We start from the raw sequence: 20,404 nt of genomic DNA, 5'->3' as shown, positions 1-20,404 counted from the left end.
TGGCATGCCTAAGGGACGCAACTATTCACTCACTACTTTTTTCGATCACTGCTTTAAGACATACAAAGTATTTCCTCTGAATGGAGGAAGTGAACAATTTTCTTTTTCACATTTTTTTCACGGCATGTCTGGCAGGAAAATAATATTTACAAAAAAGAAATCCCTGCCTTCAGGAAGATGAGAATCTGAGAGGTCTTGTAGAGGTTTATACGCGTAAAAAACTAATGTATGTTGATTAACGTACAGCGCCCGCTGGACGTAAGTGAGTTTACCGCAAGTTTTCGAGATATATAATTGCATATCAACTTAAGGTGTGGATGTCCAATGTGGCGAAGGGAGAAGATGTTTGCTACTTTCGTGAAACCATCGTGATCTGATATGGCGCTATGATCCAAAGATCGTAATCGTGCGGAATGTAGGATTTGAAACTCAGATCACCGTGTTCTGTTCTAATCGTGTCCCCGAACTATATATGAAGAACTTCAACAGAATCGAAAGAAAAACTATGAGTTTATGAACTTTGAACTTACAGGTGACAGCAGTGTTGCCATCATGCGTTAAATCAAGGGAGACAACTCTTCCTTGGTGACTCGGGAAGGAATGTTGTAGATTGCCACCAGGTGTCGCTAGAAGTTGTTGATCACATATCAAGATCGGGAACGCCACTTTGCGGCAGTTGTCCATCAAAAGTTTATAGCTATCATCTTTCTTCCCGAGTCTGTTAAGAAGCTGTGTCGGAAGTTCATTGACGTCATTGAAAAGTGCTTTCTGGGATATCTGAATGGTGTCTCTGATCGTCCTGTACAACTTCCTCTCTTCTTCCAGACACGTCATCGCATCCGTGAAGTCATCAATGACATACCTGTTTGAGACAAATATATAACTCGGATCTAAAATACAAATTGTGGAAAAGGGAAAGAAAGTCTTGCCACATATTCAGGGCGGAGTGGCGTAACAGGACAGTTTTGTTTATTTGGATCCGCTCTTTGAAAAGGACAATAAAATAGACAGGTAATAAAATGTTCGACACTTCATACCTTACACTAGTGTATTTCATCTTCACTGTGAGGAACTCGATGTTGAATAAACATTCTCCATTCAGTCTTGAGGAGTCGTGAAGCTGCATTAAGTGCCATGGCAGACTATTCAGCTTTCTCAAATTTGCCCCCTCTTCATGCATGGCTGGCTGGGCGGTAACACGCCTGTCGGCACTTCCGTTCTCTCCTTTTCTGTCTTTAAAGGGTTTTGTACAGTCTGCAAAGAAAACGGTTTTAACTGCTGTAAGTTTCGTTGTATGACGACACATATTGAATGTTTTATTTACAGTGATATTACAAAGTTTCTTCGCTGCTTTAGGATAGATCCTACCCAAAGTAATTCGATTTAAACCAAATTAACATCTCACTTTCCGATGTCTTCATATGGTTCAACAAATAATAAGATTACATATTTTCGCCGTTATACAATCCACACATCCTCTCTGTTTAAGCAACTGTTTAATTGTCCATATTCCAGTCCGTGAGATCTCTCATGATTCCAACTATTGCTGATCACGTGACACAGGGCATGCTCAAGTATATCACAAACATAAAAACAATACTGTTCCTGTCAAATCTGTAACGCTGTATCAGTTCATTATCATCTAATGAATGTAGTACATCTCTTCTCTCATTAAATACTCTTGGATTACGTCTGGCAGCCATTTTGTTTCACATGACTTAAGTCAAACATTATGAGTTAAGTCTAGCAAGGTGAGTCTTAATAGTTAAGTCAAATAATGACAAAACTTAAGTATAAGTCTTTTGATAAATATGACTTAAGTTTTTCCACTAAACGTAAGTCAGTAAAACAAGTAAACTAAGTTTTTTAACTGACTTAAGTTTTATTTATGACTTAAATTGTTTGATAAATATGGTCCCCGGATAGACTTCGCGACCAGTCTGTACACAGCTTGACCTTCATGACCAGCTTTTAGAAAATGTCAGTATTATGATACAGATTTTAGTACTAGATTTTCAGCAATAATACGTTATGTTTTTGATGTGATGTAAGATATTTTAGTTTCAAACCTACTATCAAATTTTACATAGACGTAGATATATTTTATATGGATAACCTTTCACTGTTCAACATGTGTATATATATCTGTATATATACGTGTATATTTTTTACTTTTTGAATATTTTAACATCGTCTCTCATAACTCTTCTAAAGTGTGGCTTTGTATATGTAATTATTGCAATTTATATGATGTTATCAAAGGTGAGATGTAAATAAACAATGGTCTTTCTGTCTGTCCATTACCTGCCTGTAACCAGCTGGTAATCGGATTTGTAGAATTCGTATACTTAACGAGCATATGTAATCATGACAGACAAGACGATGTGTCCTTTAGCGTGTCGTTTGTCACTTGATCACCGAATGGAGCGGACAATCCAGATTTGACGGCTGTCTGTCAATCCCGTCACAGATTCATACCGCTGACTTAATCAACTATGACGGCACATTGGCATTAATTGGGAAAAGAGACAATGATTAATTCTGTGATTAATTCTGTGATTAATACTGAATGAAGTATAGAATGTTCAGAAAAGCACGCTCTGACCTGACCATTTTCCTGAGAAAAAGTCCGCCAAATTCTCATGCAACGTTGTCGTGACGGTGACGTCACTACAGTACATGTCACGTGCAACGTCTTTAAACAGCTGGTGATTCCACAACAAGACAGGGGTGTTGTCTATCTCCCGCTGAGCTGTACAATGACACGAGGAAATGAGTGAGTGAGTGAGTTCAACGCCGCTTTGAAAATTATTTCAGTTATAGCATAGCATGTCAGCTTGATGTGGGAGGAACGCCCGACATGGCGTAGGCCACTTTGGTGAAACCCACGAGCTCGGGTATGGTTCTTGCTCAACATAGAAACATAGTCAGGATGAACCTGGATTCTAACCCACTATCATAGGTTTCTGTCACGTCTCAGAGACCCAACCCTTCACAGCGAAATGCTGCGCTGAGACCAGAGGGTCATCCGTCCCCCCGACAATAAGACTTCTTTCTTACGATTTTCTATAAAAGGCATTTATATGTCTGATAACAAACGAAAGCATGGCATTCCAAAATAAGAAGTTGAATATATCAAGAAAGTAAATATTATTAATACATATATGCCTTTAGCTAATTCCCTTTCACCGTAATCAGTACAAGATCAAGGGGAACGACCGTGTCCGAACGAAATAATCTGGATCAAGAAAAAACGGAATAACATTATAAAAGTGCACGAGAAAAATACATGTTAGCAACATGCTGTTTCTCAAATGTTTGTAGAGATAATGAGAAGGATCAACTGTACATAGAAAATAACATTGAAATGCAAGGGGTATTGGTAGATATTGGGAGTCAATTGTATTACATACAGCCTAATGAAGACATGTTCAGTATCGCAGAGAGGCGATCAGTTCCAAGTATGACACCCCGTAAGAGTTGAGAAAGCAGATATTACCCATGTACAGGTCAAGGTCATTCTTTAGTCGAACCAGGATCAAGGGAGGCAATCGCCTGATTGGTGGGACCCAGAAGCTGAAGACCTCGTTCAACACTTCATCGTCGCAAGACAGGATGTCTTCCAACTCACTTTCACTCAAACCGCGACGGGCTAAAAGTTCAAAACAATAATAATGATGATGATGATGATAAAATATTTCCGTACAAAGGCAGAGGTAAACTCTCTTTTGTTTTGCCATTCAAATGCTGATGTCGGAGGTTTTAAGTGTAAGGAAAAGATTGAGGCTCTATTTTCTCATTTTGTTTCGCTGTTTTTCAGTGATACATTCATGTAATTTTAACTGCTATTTTTCCTTTTACGCCCGATGGAGTCTATTTCGTCGGATAATCGAGGTTATTTACGGTCATTGACTTTTTATCCCCCCCCCCCCCCCCCCATACACACACACACATCCTCCAGCTGAAAATCTAAAGAAGAAACCATAATTTCATATAACTAAAATAATTAATCATTTTCATTTAAAAAAACAACTCCAAATGATCACAGTTTGGTTGGACGTTCGAATATGCATAATTATGTTCCCTTATTCTATTACGTTACTATATGAAGGCACGTTCTTCTTACCAAGGGTTATATATCCCAGAGTATGGCGTGTAAAGATGTGCCCATGGTTTTGCTCAATGCGTTGAAAGAAAGCACGGACAGCTTCCTTGACTGTGTCCTTCAGTCGTGTCTCTGCTGGAGGCGAGAAGGATTTCCACCTCAGAGCCTCTTGAAGAGTCAGGCGAACAAACAGAGGGAGGCTGCATCTGGCAAAAGCTGACTCAACCTCCTCCAGCTGAGTATTCGTCAAACTACGACCTTCCTGTTGTAGCCATTGCTTCAGTGTGCTCATTGCATCCTCAGAGGAAAATCCTTCCAGTTTGTGCTCAATTGGTTTTACAACGTCCTAGAACAAACAAAAATATAAAAGAAAGGACATCTCTTATTGCGAAGAAATGAAAAAAAGGTACTTAACTAAAGACAGAATCCTAAGATCGTGGGCTGTCAGCACAAAACGTTTACGTCGTGGGTTTTACGAACGTGGTACCTGTTCAGGATCTGCATCACTTTGGGCTTTTCTCTCACTAGGATAACATGCCGTGACATGACTGAAAGACTATTCAAATGGGCGTTTAAACCTACTCACACATCTATAAATAAAACATAGGTTTCAAGTTCAATCTTTTAAAAAAAGAAAATGCGGTCATCTCAAGAAATAAACCTAAATTTACCGTTAGCCTCTCTTTGATGTCCCCATCTTCCTGACAGGAGATGATGATGTTCACGTTGGTTGGGAGAGGGCTGGGAATCCAGGCCAGGTTCATGGCCTCCTCCATGGGGTCCAGCTGCTCGAAGCTGTCCAGCAGCACGACGAGGGGACGGGCACTGGTCGCCATGCTCAAGCTGGCCGTGAACCGTTCACATGTTTCACTGAAACTTTGAAACTCCTGAAAGATAAATAGGCGACACTTTGTCGACACTTTTGTACACGATTCGACAAACCGGATTCAAAAATCACAATCATAACATAAAATGAGAACAGTTTACAGTTATTTCTATCTACCATCTTTTGATAGAAATACCAAAATCTAACAAAAAGTAACTGTTTGCCTTTTAAAAAGGGGAATCGAGTCATAGCGTTGAGTTGAAAGACCTAGGGTAACACGTGTCCACAATACGCCACAATATTGTCTATATGTCGAGTTTAGAAAGCTTTGATTCTGTCGATAGATGCGAACTTGCGTACGTTTTATTACAATCAGGTGAACAAGGGATACTGCAACGCCTTTTACAAAACAGGCACACAAGTGCAAGAGCTTCTGTAAGAACTAAACAGTGTGAATTGACAGATATTTAAAAAAATCATATGATGGTGTAAGATAAGGGTGTATTTTATCGCCTGTCTCGTTTGTATTATGCTTGAAGAGCTCGTCATTGATTCCAGAGATATAATCATTGATGAAAGATCTATCAATATTACTTTTCGCGGAAGATGTTGCATTTTGTGAAGACTGTTATTCTTTTACAATGTACGATTGTTGTTTTAATGAATACTGTTTAAAATGATGACTTACAGTAAAAACTTATAAAACAAAAAAATTCTTTATTAGGAATGTTATGAAAATATAGAATTGTGATGCAGATATTGAGATAATAAATACTATTATAACGATAGAAAAATAACACGTATATGTTGGTTAAACACAAGTTAAAAGGCTGCTGACAGAGTGGTACTGGCTGGATGTGGCCGTTCCCCCCGACTTATTAATGCTCGCTGTAGAGTTGTGTCATACTGGATACAATTAACCAAAGAGTCATCAACAACATTGTCCAAATGATGTTATGATTTACACAAGAAATTGCACGATACGGGGGACCGAAACTTGGCGACTTCTGGATCATTTCAATACGATTTGGGGCATATCTGGCAATCGTTGTCGATAATATTTATGACATTTTTCAAAAAGATTGGTTAGTGAAAAAGAATCGAAATATGTACATTAGTATTCTGAATTTATATGTTTATTGCATCTGAGACATATCTTACGTCAATTATATGATCATGACATCTACGCCGAATGTTAACTAGATTTAGATTTAGATAATGTACAGTGCTCGAGCAGCAACATTTTCTAACAGCTGGATATTGAAAACACAGCCTGTTTATTTTGTAAACACCATAATGAAGATGAACATCTTGTATTATTAATATGCCCCGAATATACAAGTCTAAGAAATGAATATATACCCCAGTACTTGGTCACGGACCATCTCGGGAAAAGTTGTTCAGCGGAAACTTGCAGGTGTGAATACGCTGTTTAAGCTCTCTGTAATGTTGTGTCATACATTTCACATGGAAGCTAATAACTATGATGCAATGCTTTTTTGTCTCAAATCTTTGAATGGTATTTAGAAGTGATACACAAAAGTTAGAGAATTTGTGAATGTCAACTTCTTTGTTATGAGGAACACAACGTTTCGGAGCACATGCTAACTCCGTCATCACCTAAATTCTCTTCCTTACTTTTATTCTTTTGTAATCCTGTTCTCATGATATATATACATACATATATATATATATATATATATATACTTAATGTCAAAGTGGCGTTGCAACTATTTCCACTATTCTTGTATACATAATGTACTATATAGCTATTGGCCTTTTGGTCCCATATGCTAATAATCTTTCTGTTCGTCTGTCTGTCCGCCTGTCTGTGAAAACCTTCTCTGATGTAGCAAACTCTCAATGAATCTTTATCTCTTCGTTACTTTGAGGTGAGGTGAGGTGAGGTGAGGTGAGGTGAGGTGAGGTGAAACGGGGTTTAACGTCGCGTCCAAGATTATTGCACTTATATAGCGACGTGCATGTACGTGTGTTTGTGTGGCTGCTTGTACTAGTCCGGCCTGATGCCGATTGATAGTCACATGGATTTCAGCGTATCTGCCTTTTCATGATGATTTCTCTCAAAGTGCAGGTTACTGTTATTTCTGGTGTGGCCAGATGCTGAAGTGATGAGGTAAGGTAAAATTGGGTTTAACGTCGGGTCCAATAACGATTGCACTGCTAGCGTGCGTGCACCAGTCCGGACTGACACCTAGCTCACTGAGATACCATGCCGCAGTTTCACACGAATACCCCACTCAGACACAGTATACTGACTCCGAGCCGACCAGTCCTTGTTTTAGCCCCTTAATGCCGAACGCCAGACAGGGTAACAACAAGTACCATCTTTCAACGTCTTTTGGTATGACACGGCGGGGATCGAACCCCAGAACTTCCGCTCTCCGGGCAGACGCTCTATCTGTAGACCACAGAGGCGGTCTACTTTACTTTCAAGTAGGGGGCACGGGTAGCAAAGTCGCCAAAAGGGACACAAATCGGTGTGAAGAGCTGCGTTAATCAGGGCGATCCAGAAACCATCGTTCGTGGGTTTGAATCTGTCCGACCTGATTATGTTTCTAGGTTTGTCTAAGCACCTTCGTGAGTATTTTCCCCACTATATCTACCAACCGAAACAACTTTGTCCCAAATGGAATACACAACATCGAGACACACATATTAAGTTTTCTTTTCTTTACGAGCTACCCAAACACATCCATAAACAATAAAACATGAAATGCCGGATCTAGTGGATAAAACATTCACACGTCATGCAGTATTCCAGTTATATCACGGCGTGGGAGCTTGATGTTTTAAGAAAGCTCGGAGCGACGCAGTTCTTAGACGTTTACCACTTTGTTGAAACCCACGAACACGGGTATGATGCTGACAAACACATAATCAGGGCGAATCTGGGATTCGAACCCACGGTCACATGTTTCGGACACACCCAAGGGACGCAATTCACTGAAAGAATGAAGTATCTACAACTCACGTCTGAAGAATGTTCCTTGTCATATATCTTCTGGATCTGACTTGTCATACTGGCCAGCACTGTTCCCACGCGCGAGCTCTCTCGAGTCGTACCGATGAACCTAGGGATGAGTGAGTGAGTGGTTTTAACAACGTCGCGAGTGAGTGAGTTAGGTTTAACACCACTTTGAACAGTTATATCACGGCGTGTCAGCTTGATGTGGGAGGAAAGCGGTTTCACACGTTTACGACATTGGTGAAATTCGGGTATGATGTTGGCACACCAAGAAACAGTCGGGGCGAACAGCGAAACAAACCCACGGTTTCTTGCGTGCCCAATGGACTCAACTCTGTACAGCGACTGGACCATCCGTGCCCCCAACACCGTTTTGAAGGACAGTGCAGTTATATTACAGCGTGGGGGCACGGGTGGCCCAGTCATCTAAGGCGCCGCGATTCGCTGTGCAGAGTTGCGTCCCTTAGGCACGCCAGAAACCTATGATTGTGGGTTCGAATCCCGGTTCGCCCTGATTATGTTTCTAGGTTTGTCAGCACGATACCCGTGTCTGTCGGTTTCACCGAAGTGGTAAACCACTGAGACCTGCATCATCACTTGGGTTTTCCACCCACATTAAGCTGATACGCCGTGATATAACTGTCGTACTATTAAACGCGGCGTTAAACCCAACCCACTCACTCACTCACTATATTACGGCGTGTCAGCATAACACAGTAGGAAAAATGCTACGTTGATTGTAAATCTAAGGCGTGTACAATTTGGTGGAACCCATATGTTTGGATATGGAACTGACAGACCCAGGAGAATAACCATTCGACCCTGACTCCACGACCAACGGATCCTGGCACGAACAATCATATGATAAGAAATGCATTAGGCCTGTGCCGCCCCAACTTTAATGGTTGATATATTCATACAGAAATGTCTGACAGTGCCAGTTTAAGTTATTTTAATTCCTGACCTGATGCCAAATATATCAGGCAAATTTATAAATGCTTACATATGCTTTGTTTGTTTGATGTTTTACGAAGCACTCAGCAATATTTCAGCTACATGACGGCGGTCTGTATATAATCGAGTCTGGCCTAGGCAGTCTAGTGACTGACATCATGTGAATAACATCAATAGGGATACGATGAAATGCATCAACCAAGTCAGCGAGCTTGACCACCCGATTCCGTTAGTCGCCTCTTACGACAAGCATAGTCGCCTTTTAGAGCAAGCATGGGTTGCTGAAAAACTGTTCTACCCCGAATCTTCACAGGTCAGAAAGTAAATAAACAGTTATCAAATAAGTTAGAGAGCCTGACCACCCGTTAGTCACCTCTTACGACAAGCATAGTCGCCTCTTACGACAAGCATAGTCGCCTCTTACGACAAGTATAGGTTGCTGTCCATGAACCATATAAACAATAATAGCAAAATGTTACCTGGTAACTATAGCAACATTTCCATCTCTCCATTCGAAAGTCTCCTTCATCGTCCTGGCAATGATAGTTGTTTTGCCACTTCCGGACGTTCCAAATATAAGCAAAGGCTTAGTGGGTCCTTTCTCAGCAAGAAGATACGACTTGATCTTCTGTAATATTACAATAGCGGGTCTTATCAGTAACAGTTTATCATGGTAACTTTGCAATATATAAACTCAACATCAATCCATGCTTGGGTATGTTGTCTGTTCTATTTTGATTTGACCAAGATAAGGGCTTTATCGTTGAATACCTGCAATCCATTAATCTACTGAAATATGATATATTTACTTTGAACAGATAATTGTTTTTAAAAAATAGTGGGAGAGTGAGTGAGAGAGATTTTACGCCGCTTTTAGCAATATTCCAGCAATATCACGGTGGGGGACACCAGAAAAGGGCTTCACACATTGTACCTATGTCGGGAATCGAACCCGGGTCTTCGACGTGACGAGCGAACGCTTTAACCACTAGGCTTCCCGACCGCCCCCCTTTTCAAAACTTCTAGTCTTGAAAAAACAAATAGGAAATGGAGTTCTTGTACACCATTCTGATTGGTTGAGAACTCACCTTCATCAATTCTTCTCTTCCATAAAAGTCCTTGCACTTGGCCTGTGCCAGGGCTGTGTGCTGGGCCAGCTCCGCTAGCAGCCTGTCATTCAAACCCTCGGAAGTGAGGGCTCCTGCTGCTTTGGTGAAGATGTCCTCCACCCGAGTTTCAAACGCCGTACACAGTTCATCAATATACTCTCTGTGCTTAGGGTTGGACTGTGGGTCAATGGCTGGAACAGGAATCAATCATGGAACGCATGGATTAAAAAAACAACTCTCACCTACAAATGGGCCTTGTCTTGCGATTGTGGGAATCGTTATAAAAGGGTACATTATTAAATAATCACATGAAGATAATATGAAGTATATAAGTCATTATTATGCCTTAAAGTGAGATCGACCAATTAGAGAGCAGATTTACTAACCCCATATGAGCCCGTATACCGTCAGTAAAAATCCAAGATGGCTGTTAATGACCTAATACCGTCAGGAACAGCCATTTTGGATTTTCCAACACCCACCTCACATATTTCACAAGAAAATTCTAGTACAGAAATTCATTTTTCGACACTGTTTTGTGTTTTGATATAATTAATTTTGATGTTGAAGGACGTTAATGTTTTTATGGATCACGTTCGTGACTTTAATAAAGATTATATAAAGTTAACATTATCAACAAGGTTTGGCCTCTGAGGTTTGAAGAGTAGTCTCCCTTTGACCCTTAAGGTCTCAGGTTGTAAGTGTCAAATTTTGAGTTGAAGGTTTTGACATAGCATGTGCGACAAAGATACAAAATAGTGTAAACTTTACAGCATAATTAATTCGTTATGTCGTCTTTAGTTGTCGTATACGGTGTCATAATAGGTTAGCAGAAAAATATTGGGCTCACCATAACTAAAAGTGTACCCGTCAGTTATACGTTCATGTAATTTTATAAACAACATCAACACGCCATTATAATTTTCTTTTGTGCATATTAATAAAAACCCATACTTCAACACCTTCCATTATCTAACCAGTCTTCCTGCATCCCTTCTATACTGGACGTAGGTACATGTAGTAAAAGCGAAAAGATCCCTTTCCGTGAGATTCCGACCATATCATGAGCATGTGCTTATTAATCACTATCACATAGTGATGATACCACGTGTTCGTGCAATGGTGAGCGTTACCTGTCACAAACACATGCCATATCTGATCCGTCCACCTGAGTCTCCTCTATACTGGACGCAGGTAGTGTCCCGATTAACACCTACCATTATCTGATCCGTCCACCTGTGTCTCCTCTATACTGGACACAGGTAGTGTCCCGAGTAACACCTACCATTATCTGACCAGTCCACCTGTGTCTCCTCTATACTGGACGCAGGTAGTGTCCCCAGTAACACCTACCATTATCTGACCCGTCCACCTGTGTCTCCTCTATACTGGACACAGGTAGTATCCCCAGTAACACCTACCATTATCTGATCCGTCCACCTGTGTCTCCTCTATACTGGACCCAGGTAGTGTCCCCAGTAACACCTACCATTATCTGACCCGTCCACCTGTGTCTCCTCTATACTGGACACAGGTAGTATCCCCAGTAACACCTACCATTATCTGACCCGTCCACCTGTGTCTCCTCTGTACTGGACGCAGGTAGTGTCCCAAGTAACACCTACCATTATCTGACCCGTCCACCTGTGTCTCCTCTATACTGGACGCAGGTAGTGTCCCCAGTAACACCTACCATTATCTGACCCGTCCACCTGTGTCTCCTCTATACTGGACGCAGGTAGTATCCCAAGTAACACCTACCATTATCTGACCCGTCCACCTGTGTCTCCTCTATACTGGACGGAGGTAGTGTCCCCAGTAACACCTACCATTATCTGACCAGTCCACTGAAATCTTCGCCACACTGGACGCAGGGAGTGTAGCCTTCAGCTGCGTCTCAAGGTTGTTGAAGAGACGAGCGTTCCGCAAAGCCCAGTCATCATCACCCAAAGTGTCTGCATCATGGCACAGATAAATAAAACAACAGCAGTGTATTTAACGGGAAGAACACTTACCTCCCTACCATTAAAACAAAGTGCTATCATGTTATAATATTGCTTAGATTTGGAAATAGAAAGTACAGTGATATGATATATGTCTAAAGCCACACACAGCCATATTATCAGCTATATGACGTCACCCTGTATATACTCTAGTCTGGACCAGACAATCTAGTGATCGATATCGACCAAGTCACAAGAGCCTGCCCATCTGATCATCATCAAAGGTGACAATTAATGGTATTTTTCTGATCAATTTCTTTCTGATTTAACCAAGGAATAAGCAATGAGTCAAAGAGAACAATAAGTTACCTTTATATTTGGATATACTTTTATTCTCGAGATCCAGATCCCGAATTTCCCGTTTTAACCAAAAACACGCATCATTTCCGGGGTTCTTCAGTATACCCTCCTCAATCTCTCTTTCTGTAACTGAAACCAAGCAACACGTATTGCATCTACGTCAGTGTCATTCCTCGTGATTAAAGGTGCTGGCATTTTCTGTGCAGAGTTGTTTCTCTTAGTTGTGCCAGGATCGTAGGTTCGAATCCTAGATTCCCATTGTGGAAGGCATCACCAATTACAGTGTAAGCCGTATAGTGGTGTTTATGATGGTTGGTTGGTTTTTTGTTTTACGCCGCACTATTCCAGCCATACGACGGCGGTCTGTATATGATCAATTCTGGACCAGACAATCCACTGATGGATATCATGATCATCGATCCACGCAATTGGGATCGATGACATGCATCGGCCAAGTCAGCGAGCCTGACCACCCGATCCCGTTAGTCGCCTCTTACGACAAGTATTTATGATGGGATTAACGCCACTTACAAACATTACTACATTTATATCATGGCCTGAAAGTTAAACTAACAGAAGCCGCTGACGTTTACAACGTGACGTGTGATCCTGATTAAACAATGCCCATAACCCGTAAAGCTCCAGCATTCGACCCAAGACTGCTGCAGCAACGTCACCCCTGATCATGACAAGGAGGTTTCTATTTCTTAGATTTGTCCTCCCATGTGTACGTACAGAGACCATAAGCCAAGCGCGTGTTTCCGTATCGTTAATATGACATAGTGTCGAACCTCTTTGGCTCGAACCAGAGAAGTAGTTCGACTTATCCGGGGTTCGACACATCCGACCCGACCTTATTACCGTCTGATCTTGTCATCAGGCAACAGACAGCAAACGTTCCACATCGCGCATGTTATGTACATAGCATTTGTACGAAGCACTAAAACAAAAGCAGTTGTCATATCTATGTGTAGGCAACTGTGGCGTTTAGGCCAATCCTAACTGGTGCTCAGTTGTGGTTTAAAACAATCGACTTTTACCTTACATTTAACACTTGGTACTATAAATTGAGTTCGAGACAACCATGAATTTGACACATCTGAGTTAAAATAGTGATATGAATAAGTAAGAGTGTGCTGTATCCGGAATGAAAATGACATTGTGTGAATGTATTCCTCATTCATAATATATACGACACGGAAACAAGGGTAATGATCAACGTCACATGATCATTCTCAAATTATTCAATGTTTAAAATGTAACCATGGCAATTGCACTCACTGTTGTAACGTTACTCACAGCGTATGAATACAATGCAAGTATTAACGTCCCAATTATCACTAACAATAAATAATTTGTATCCATGTTTACAGTTTGAACAACAGCAACATGTACAAGCAGACATTGCATCTCTGTATAAATACTATTAAGCCAAATAAAAAAAATGCATTTTAACTGTTCTACAACGTACATTTTGTAAGATTGGTTTGTTGCATCGGAATACTATTTATTATATGATAAAAAAAAACATTTACCCCCTAGTATGAAGCGTGAGGCGTCTTCCTCATCAAACACCTCCTTGGCAGCAGCTATGAGAGTGTTAATGATCCCGTTACAGTCATTGCCCCACAGTTTCCGGACCTGGTTGTAGACTTCAAAGTCAGGGGACATAAACCGAGGGTAGTGTGTACTAACTGGCAATAGTATAAACTGCGGTGGGTCGGCGTTGGTGTCTTCAATGAACCACCTGAAAGAGTGAGTGAGTGAGTGAGTTTAGTTTAACGCCATTTTGAACAGAAGTCCGTTATATCACCAGACGTGGGAGGAAAGCCAGACGTGATGCAGGTCTTACACGTTTACCACATTGGTGAAACGTTCGAGCATGGCTTACTGACAATCCTAGAAATCTAAGCAAATCTGGGATTCGAAGCCACGATAATAAGGTTTCTGGCGAGCCTAACTATTACTGCCGCGCCTGGGCCACCCTCCCACTTTGAACAGCCAGTGAGGAGTGGAGTTTCGATTATTGGGGTGTCAGTTTAATGTCTGAAGAAACCCCAAAGGTAGAAACCCAGGTGAATTGAAATGGCGCTAACATGTCAGGGGTCAAAATATGGACGAATTGTGGAATTCGAACCCAATACTAGAGGACCCTGAAAGTAAAGACACGCAAAATTGTCAAGTTACTGCGCCCTGGATCAATAACTCAACCAGTCCACTACTAACATAAAATGTTGTTTGGTTTTATATCTCTCTTCATAGAAAACGTGAAGCAAACAAGGGAACCTGGATTAACCGAGTGAGATTGAGACACTTCGATATTCAATTAAACAAATCCCTTTTCCCTTCAAAATATCACGCACCTTGTTAAATTCAACAACTGCTAAGATTTATGTTTATACATTATCATTTCACATAATGTGCATTATTACCCATTTGAAATAACCGAGTTCATAAAAACAGCATGCGTCAATGTACTTGTGAAAATATCCCTTCACGCGGACCCGTGTATTGCTTACGTAACCAAGAATCTTATTGTGATGCGAGGTCGGAATGGCGTCACACGAGAAACGACGTCATAACTGGAGATTTTTGATGTCATTCGACTCGGAAATACAACAATTCTGATAGTCGTTTCAGTATGCTCGTATAATAATCAATATTTATCAGATTATGATTTAATACTTTTTTGAATCACGACAAAGCTCGGATCAAGGCGTCCGGGATTGCCTGGCCCAGACTCGATTATTTACAGGCTGTCGCCTGACTATTGCTGAGTGTGGCGTTAAACAACAAACTAAATACAAAAACGAGTCTCCGTTAAGATTTACACACGTCTTAAGACTAAGATCGCTTTGTGCATGTTGGCATTTCATTAGGATGGCAGTAACTATACTTGCTTCTCCATCAGCGTCTTGTCCTCCTCTGACGTCACAGTCGCCATGAGCTGTCTGTAGAGCTTAGCCTCGATCTGGCGTGGATATGCGTAGTAGCCATATTTGTGAGATAACAGTGTCTGCAACACAGGTTTCACATGGTCGGTAATTGTTAGTCATTTTGCTTGTAAATTTGGGCATTACCCAACTTTGCAAACATGGTTGGCTATAACGAACTCTCTGTTCCAGCTCAGAAAGAAAGAAAATACAAAATCTAACTCAGTAATATATAACCACTGGCACTTTATCATGTTTAAGATATTAATAACAAAGTGTATGCATAAAATAAAATAATTATAATACACTTATTTAAGTTTTAAGTACTTTCGAGTATGCCGATTTCAAAAGGTGCTGTCCCTATACTAGTTTGGAAGTGATTCGTCGCTTCTGATGTAACATATTTTGACTTTAACTTTCTAATCCCTATTCCATTTTTTTCTCAGTAAACATTCAATGAGTTACATTTAATTAATATGAAATAAACATATATTAACCATAATAATCGTTATATTTTGCAGTCAATGTTTTTTTAGAATAAGAAATAAACCAATTGATGATATATTTTTAAAAAATGTAGTTTTTCCTTTTTTGTATAAAACAACACAAAATAACACTTTAAAAGCTCAATACTTTATTGCTTGAGACCATTAATACTACAACTAAAATGGTAAAATGGGTCACCAGCTAAAATATACGAAATACAGTTTTGTGCAGCCTTTTAAGGGAAAAACTTTCCTTACTTAGCCTCAAGGTATAAGACGACAAAGCTTCATGTAAGCAATTTGTTACGGCCTAAGCAATTCCCTTCTCACTTACTTTGGAGACAGCCCATGGAATATGAGTACAGTACAGACGACAACTCACCACGAAGTTGGGCCCCGTCGAGAGCTGCTGACACAGTTTGATCTCACGGAAGCACATGTCACTGGTCATGTGATCATTGGCTATTCCTTGCCCAACCCCCCACCTCATGTCCACTAATTGAAACTCGTACCCCTTCTTCTTACACACGGCCTTGAGGTGGGGGTAGCTCCTCTCCAGTAGGTGGTTCCTCTCCTGTATGGTATCTGGTAAAACAACACCTCTTAGTTTTTCATTTTTGTGCAATGTCGTCTTCGATCTCATTAAAATCAGATCTTAGTTCTCGCTACCGCTAAACGTTAGACCGACCTTGCGCGAACTTTGACTGACGAACGGAATGACCAATCAGAAGGCAGCTTTCTCGTGCTTTACGGCACTAATTTCAAATTGGTGACTGCGCTTCGCAACATATTTTGACAAATTCTCGATTACAAAATTGAAACCTGAACAAAAAAACATCCCGGAATGGCTAAAAGATGTTCTAGATTGTATGGATTCAGTCGTTAAACCCGTAACTCTCGTTCGGAATACCCCGGGTTAAAGTTTTCGAGGTTGTATTATTAGAAATCACATTCTGACTGTCACTTTCATGATCTGGTAAGCGACGCTCTGATTGGTCGGATGAAAGGTCGTTTTGACGTGACCACTAATGGGATGTCTTCAGATCTTTGTTTAGCGATAGCGAGAACAAAGGTCTGATTTTAATGAGATTGTGTCGTCTTAGGCGCCGCAATTCGTGCAAAGTTGCGTCCCCTATGTGTGCCTGAGTACGTTTCTAGGTTTGTCAACATCACACGCGTTCTCGTTGGTTTCACGAGGTGGAAAATGTTTACTCCGGGATTTTCTCCAAAGTTAAACTGACACACCCTGATATAAATGAAATATTGTTCAAAGCGACTAAACCAAACACATACACTCATGAACAACAACGTTCTTGTTCATTCAGCAATATTCCAACTACATGACCGCGGTCTGTAAATAATCGAGTCTGGACCATACAATAAAGTGATTGATAGCGTGAGCATCGATCCAATCAAATGGGATACGATGACATGCATCAATCAAGTCAGCAAGCCTGACCCCGATCCCGTTAGTCGCCACTTACGACTAGCAATGTCGGCTTTTACGGCGAGCATGGGTTGCTGAAGACCTAACCCTGATCTTCACGGGTGCTAATACCAAGGGTTTCACATGAACTATAACAACGACCACACGCTTACACACTCACTCACAAAACTACAAATTTCTCACCTGTGAATGTACTGCTGAGGAAGATCCTAACTATCTTAGCTGTCTTTGGGCACTGAACGCTTGCATCTCCAGAGAGTAGACTCTGCTTTACAGCCTCCATAGACACAGTCCTTTCCTGGAGTTCCACTGTAGCTCTTTCATCAAACCTGTCAGCGTTGTCGTCTTTAGGGTTGTCTATAGTTTCTATCGAAACAGGGGTGTTGTCATCATGCACATTTAATGATCCTGGTTCCCCAAGGGTTTCACTACTCGCCTGATTTATGTCTGTATTCTCAGAACCATCCAGAACCTCTTGATCATTTTGACCTTCCTCCTGGGCTGCAGGCTGAGGGTCATTTTCCGGAATTTCCGAACCATCACTCTTTTCCTGTTGGACAGGTTCTTCGTTGAGAGGCTCAGGCATGACAGGTGGTTCTTGATTCGTCTCCAAACGATCATTGGATCGAGCCTCCTCTTCCTGTCCGCGCATATCGGATTCAGTTACTAGACCGCCATCAACCTCAGTTGGATCTGCGTCTTTAGGTGCTGTATTGGTTGTCGGTCCATCTTCACTCGGGCTTTCTTCGCGGTGCTTCGTATCCTCACCTGTCGATATGTCTCTTTCCGGGTCCCCCTCTTTCGGATCTCCCTTTCTGTTCTCTGGGGCCCCGTCAGGTGTATTGTCATTTGACACATGTATCGGAACTGTCTCCTGTGTAGGCAGGTGAGTATGCTGATTTTCTTCGCTGTTGAAAACAGGAGAAATAAGTGAAGTGTTTCAAATACTTTGGATATTATGTATAAGACATCCTTCGTTATTCGATAAAGGTTTGTTGCATAATAGCGTAACAAGTCAACATTCATCTCGACTATCATCCTCAATTCACGACACAATATCCGTGCTTGTGGGTAGCCTGGTGGTTAAAGTGTTCATTTGTCACGCCGAAAGCCCGGGTTCGTTCGGTAAAATATGTGAAGCCCATTTCTGGTGCCCACACTATGATATCGTTGGAATATTGCTAAAATCGGCATAAAACAATACTCACCCATTCCTGCTTTTCCTCCATCTCTTGTGTCACCATGTACGAAGTAAATAATTTCGCTACTTTGAGTGTCCCTGTTTTTTTAAAGCCTCACTGCATATTAGTAATAAATTGTCGTCATAACACCGATGAAATAGCGAATTCCATCATGACGTAGCACGATGCTTGGTATAATGGCATACATATATATATTTAAACGGGCTGGGTGATTTAGATGACATTATCTTTTTGTTAACCCATTCTTCTGTACTTGACCCTGCCAGAAGTCCAAAATTTGCAAGTGTAAGAAAGAGAACTAGGCTAGTGGTCCACCATTTGAAGGCTGATATTTTTAATACTAACTCAACAGCAATTTCCGTATCTTCTAAGTTTCATATTTTAAGTTGTCCTTTACATTGTAATTTTTGTGTGACAAATTATACATGACATTAAGATAAGGTAAGATAAGATAGATTTAGTACCTCGACGAGGTTTATTTTAATACGTTTTGTCACCCTGAAACAATACCAGTATCCCTTTAACGCGGCCTGTTGCGTCGCGAGAGACACATTGCGTAAAACAGGTTGTGGACTACACTTAGCAAATATTACATCATTATCTTATATACCTATCAATTGCATGTGCGATAGAACCAACTTGGAGACGGTCACGTCACAGGGGGTGTAATAAACACACCCGTATTACACCCTCTGCCGGGCTGATATAGCTTGTCATTTCATTTTCAATGGGCGATCAATATCAGTATTGGTGGTAACAGTTACGTCCATTAGTGCGTCGTCTGCTCGTCTGCTGGGCAAGCTTTCTCATGAATGTCTTCCAAACAAAGTGAACATGTATTGCAGTCACTTGCAAATAGATAATTTTACATTTTAATTTGATGTTGTGGTATATGCTAAAAATTAAAAAGGTTAGTATGTGGCAGTTTTCATATCATATCCAATATCAACCCTCGACCCCCATATGAACCCTCTGACCTTCGGCCCCGGACTAATATGGGTGTCTCGCGTTCTTTGTTTGTTGTTGTTTAACGCCGCACTCAGCACTAATCAGGCTCTATGACGGAGGTCTGTAAATAATGGAGTCTGGACCAGACAATCAAGTGATTGACATCATGAGCATCGATCCACGCAACTGGGATACGATGCATCAACCAAGTCAGCGAGTCTGACCACCCGATCCCGTTAGTCTCCTTTTACGGCAAGTTTCGGTTGCTGAAGACCTATTGTACCCCGGATCTTCACGAGTTGTCTCGCGTTGTCATCGGGTATGACATGAAAATTGCCCTGGCATAACCTCGAAATATCACCGCGTGGGATTTCAAATTGGTCACAAATTGTAAAGAAGATTGGACTCAGAATCGAAGTGTGACAATAAGGAAAAGTCAACTTGGTGTGTTAAGGTGGTGCTGAGACAACATCCGTCTTCGCGATCTAGATTTATTTATATTTTACAACCGCTTCTTTATAGTGTGCACAAACATAACACATAGTTGTCTCCCTTCGTCAACATAACATCCACTTCAGAAGCAATATTATAATGAATGACATGAACTCAGTTGTAGTTCATTCATAATTCCAAGCCAGTACAATACAATATGTATGCAGCAGTACTACCAAATAACATTAAACTGTATGAATTGAAAAAAAATGACGTAATTACATTCATCTCCTATTTAGCCTACCTGCGTGAATATGGCTGCGGTTGTTGTGGAGATGCATGGCTCGGCTCTGTGTGGCCACTTTGGCTGCTGCCACAACCCATGGATTAAGGAAGCAAACTTATTCTCCGAGTAACGTTCAGTGTGTGATTCCGAGCCTTGGTATGTCCGTCACAGATCGGGCTCCCTATACTTCCGGGTACATGAGATCACCATTGTAGCGTCCTTAGCAACAGCTGTTCACGGCCCGGCAAGCAATCACAGTGCCCGGTTGTGGCTAAGTGTAAACACGCCGGCCCTGCTATATAGGAATACGTTTCATAATGTTGCAGTGAATACTTGTAGTTACGCAGTCTGTCAGTGTATAAACAAATCAATATTCTCATTCACATAT

The 20,404-nt window shown here is 41.1% G+C and overlaps 1 protein-coding gene across 1 annotated transcript in view; it reads right to left on the bottom strand.

The window, feature by feature from the left end:
* Positions 1-20,114, bottom strand: part of LOC139455724 (NACHT and WD repeat domain-containing protein 2-like) — a 35,984-nt gene extending 15,870 nt beyond the window's left edge. The window contains exons 1-16 of the mRNA XM_071237272.1: positions 20,035-20,114; positions 17,332-18,056; positions 16,084-16,286; positions 15,184-15,299; positions 13,819-14,030; positions 12,293-12,412; positions 11,810-11,935; positions 9,960-10,171; positions 9,351-9,499; positions 7,924-8,023; positions 4,777-4,992; positions 4,127-4,451; positions 3,500-3,652; positions 2,606-2,752; positions 1,038-1,254; positions 531-862 (exon numbers count right to left, since the gene is read on the bottom strand). Coding sequence (XP_071093373.1) covers positions 531-862; positions 1,038-1,254; positions 2,606-2,752; positions 3,500-3,652; positions 4,127-4,451; positions 4,777-4,992; positions 7,924-8,023; positions 9,351-9,499; positions 9,960-10,171; positions 11,810-11,935; positions 12,293-12,412; positions 13,819-14,030; positions 15,184-15,299; positions 16,084-16,286; positions 17,332-18,056; positions 20,035-20,114 — 3,433 coding nt within the window. The remainder of the gene's footprint in view (positions 1-530; positions 863-1,037; positions 1,255-2,605; positions 2,753-3,499; positions 3,653-4,126; positions 4,452-4,776; positions 4,993-7,923; positions 8,024-9,350; positions 9,500-9,959; positions 10,172-11,809; positions 11,936-12,292; positions 12,413-13,818; positions 14,031-15,183; positions 15,300-16,083; positions 16,287-17,331; positions 18,057-20,034) is intronic.
* Positions 20,115-20,404: the final 290 nt, after the last annotated feature.

Source organism: Haliotis cracherodii, unplaced genomic scaffold (genome assembly GCF_022045235.1).
Source record: "Haliotis cracherodii isolate W230 unplaced genomic scaffold, xgHalCrac1.p SCAF_11, whole genome shotgun sequence".
Taxonomy (NCBI): domain Eukaryota; kingdom Metazoa; phylum Mollusca; class Gastropoda; order Lepetellida; family Haliotidae; genus Haliotis; species Haliotis cracherodii.
The sequence above is the reverse complement of the archived record's forward strand: the minus strand, read 5'-3'. Positions and strand labels throughout refer to the sequence as shown.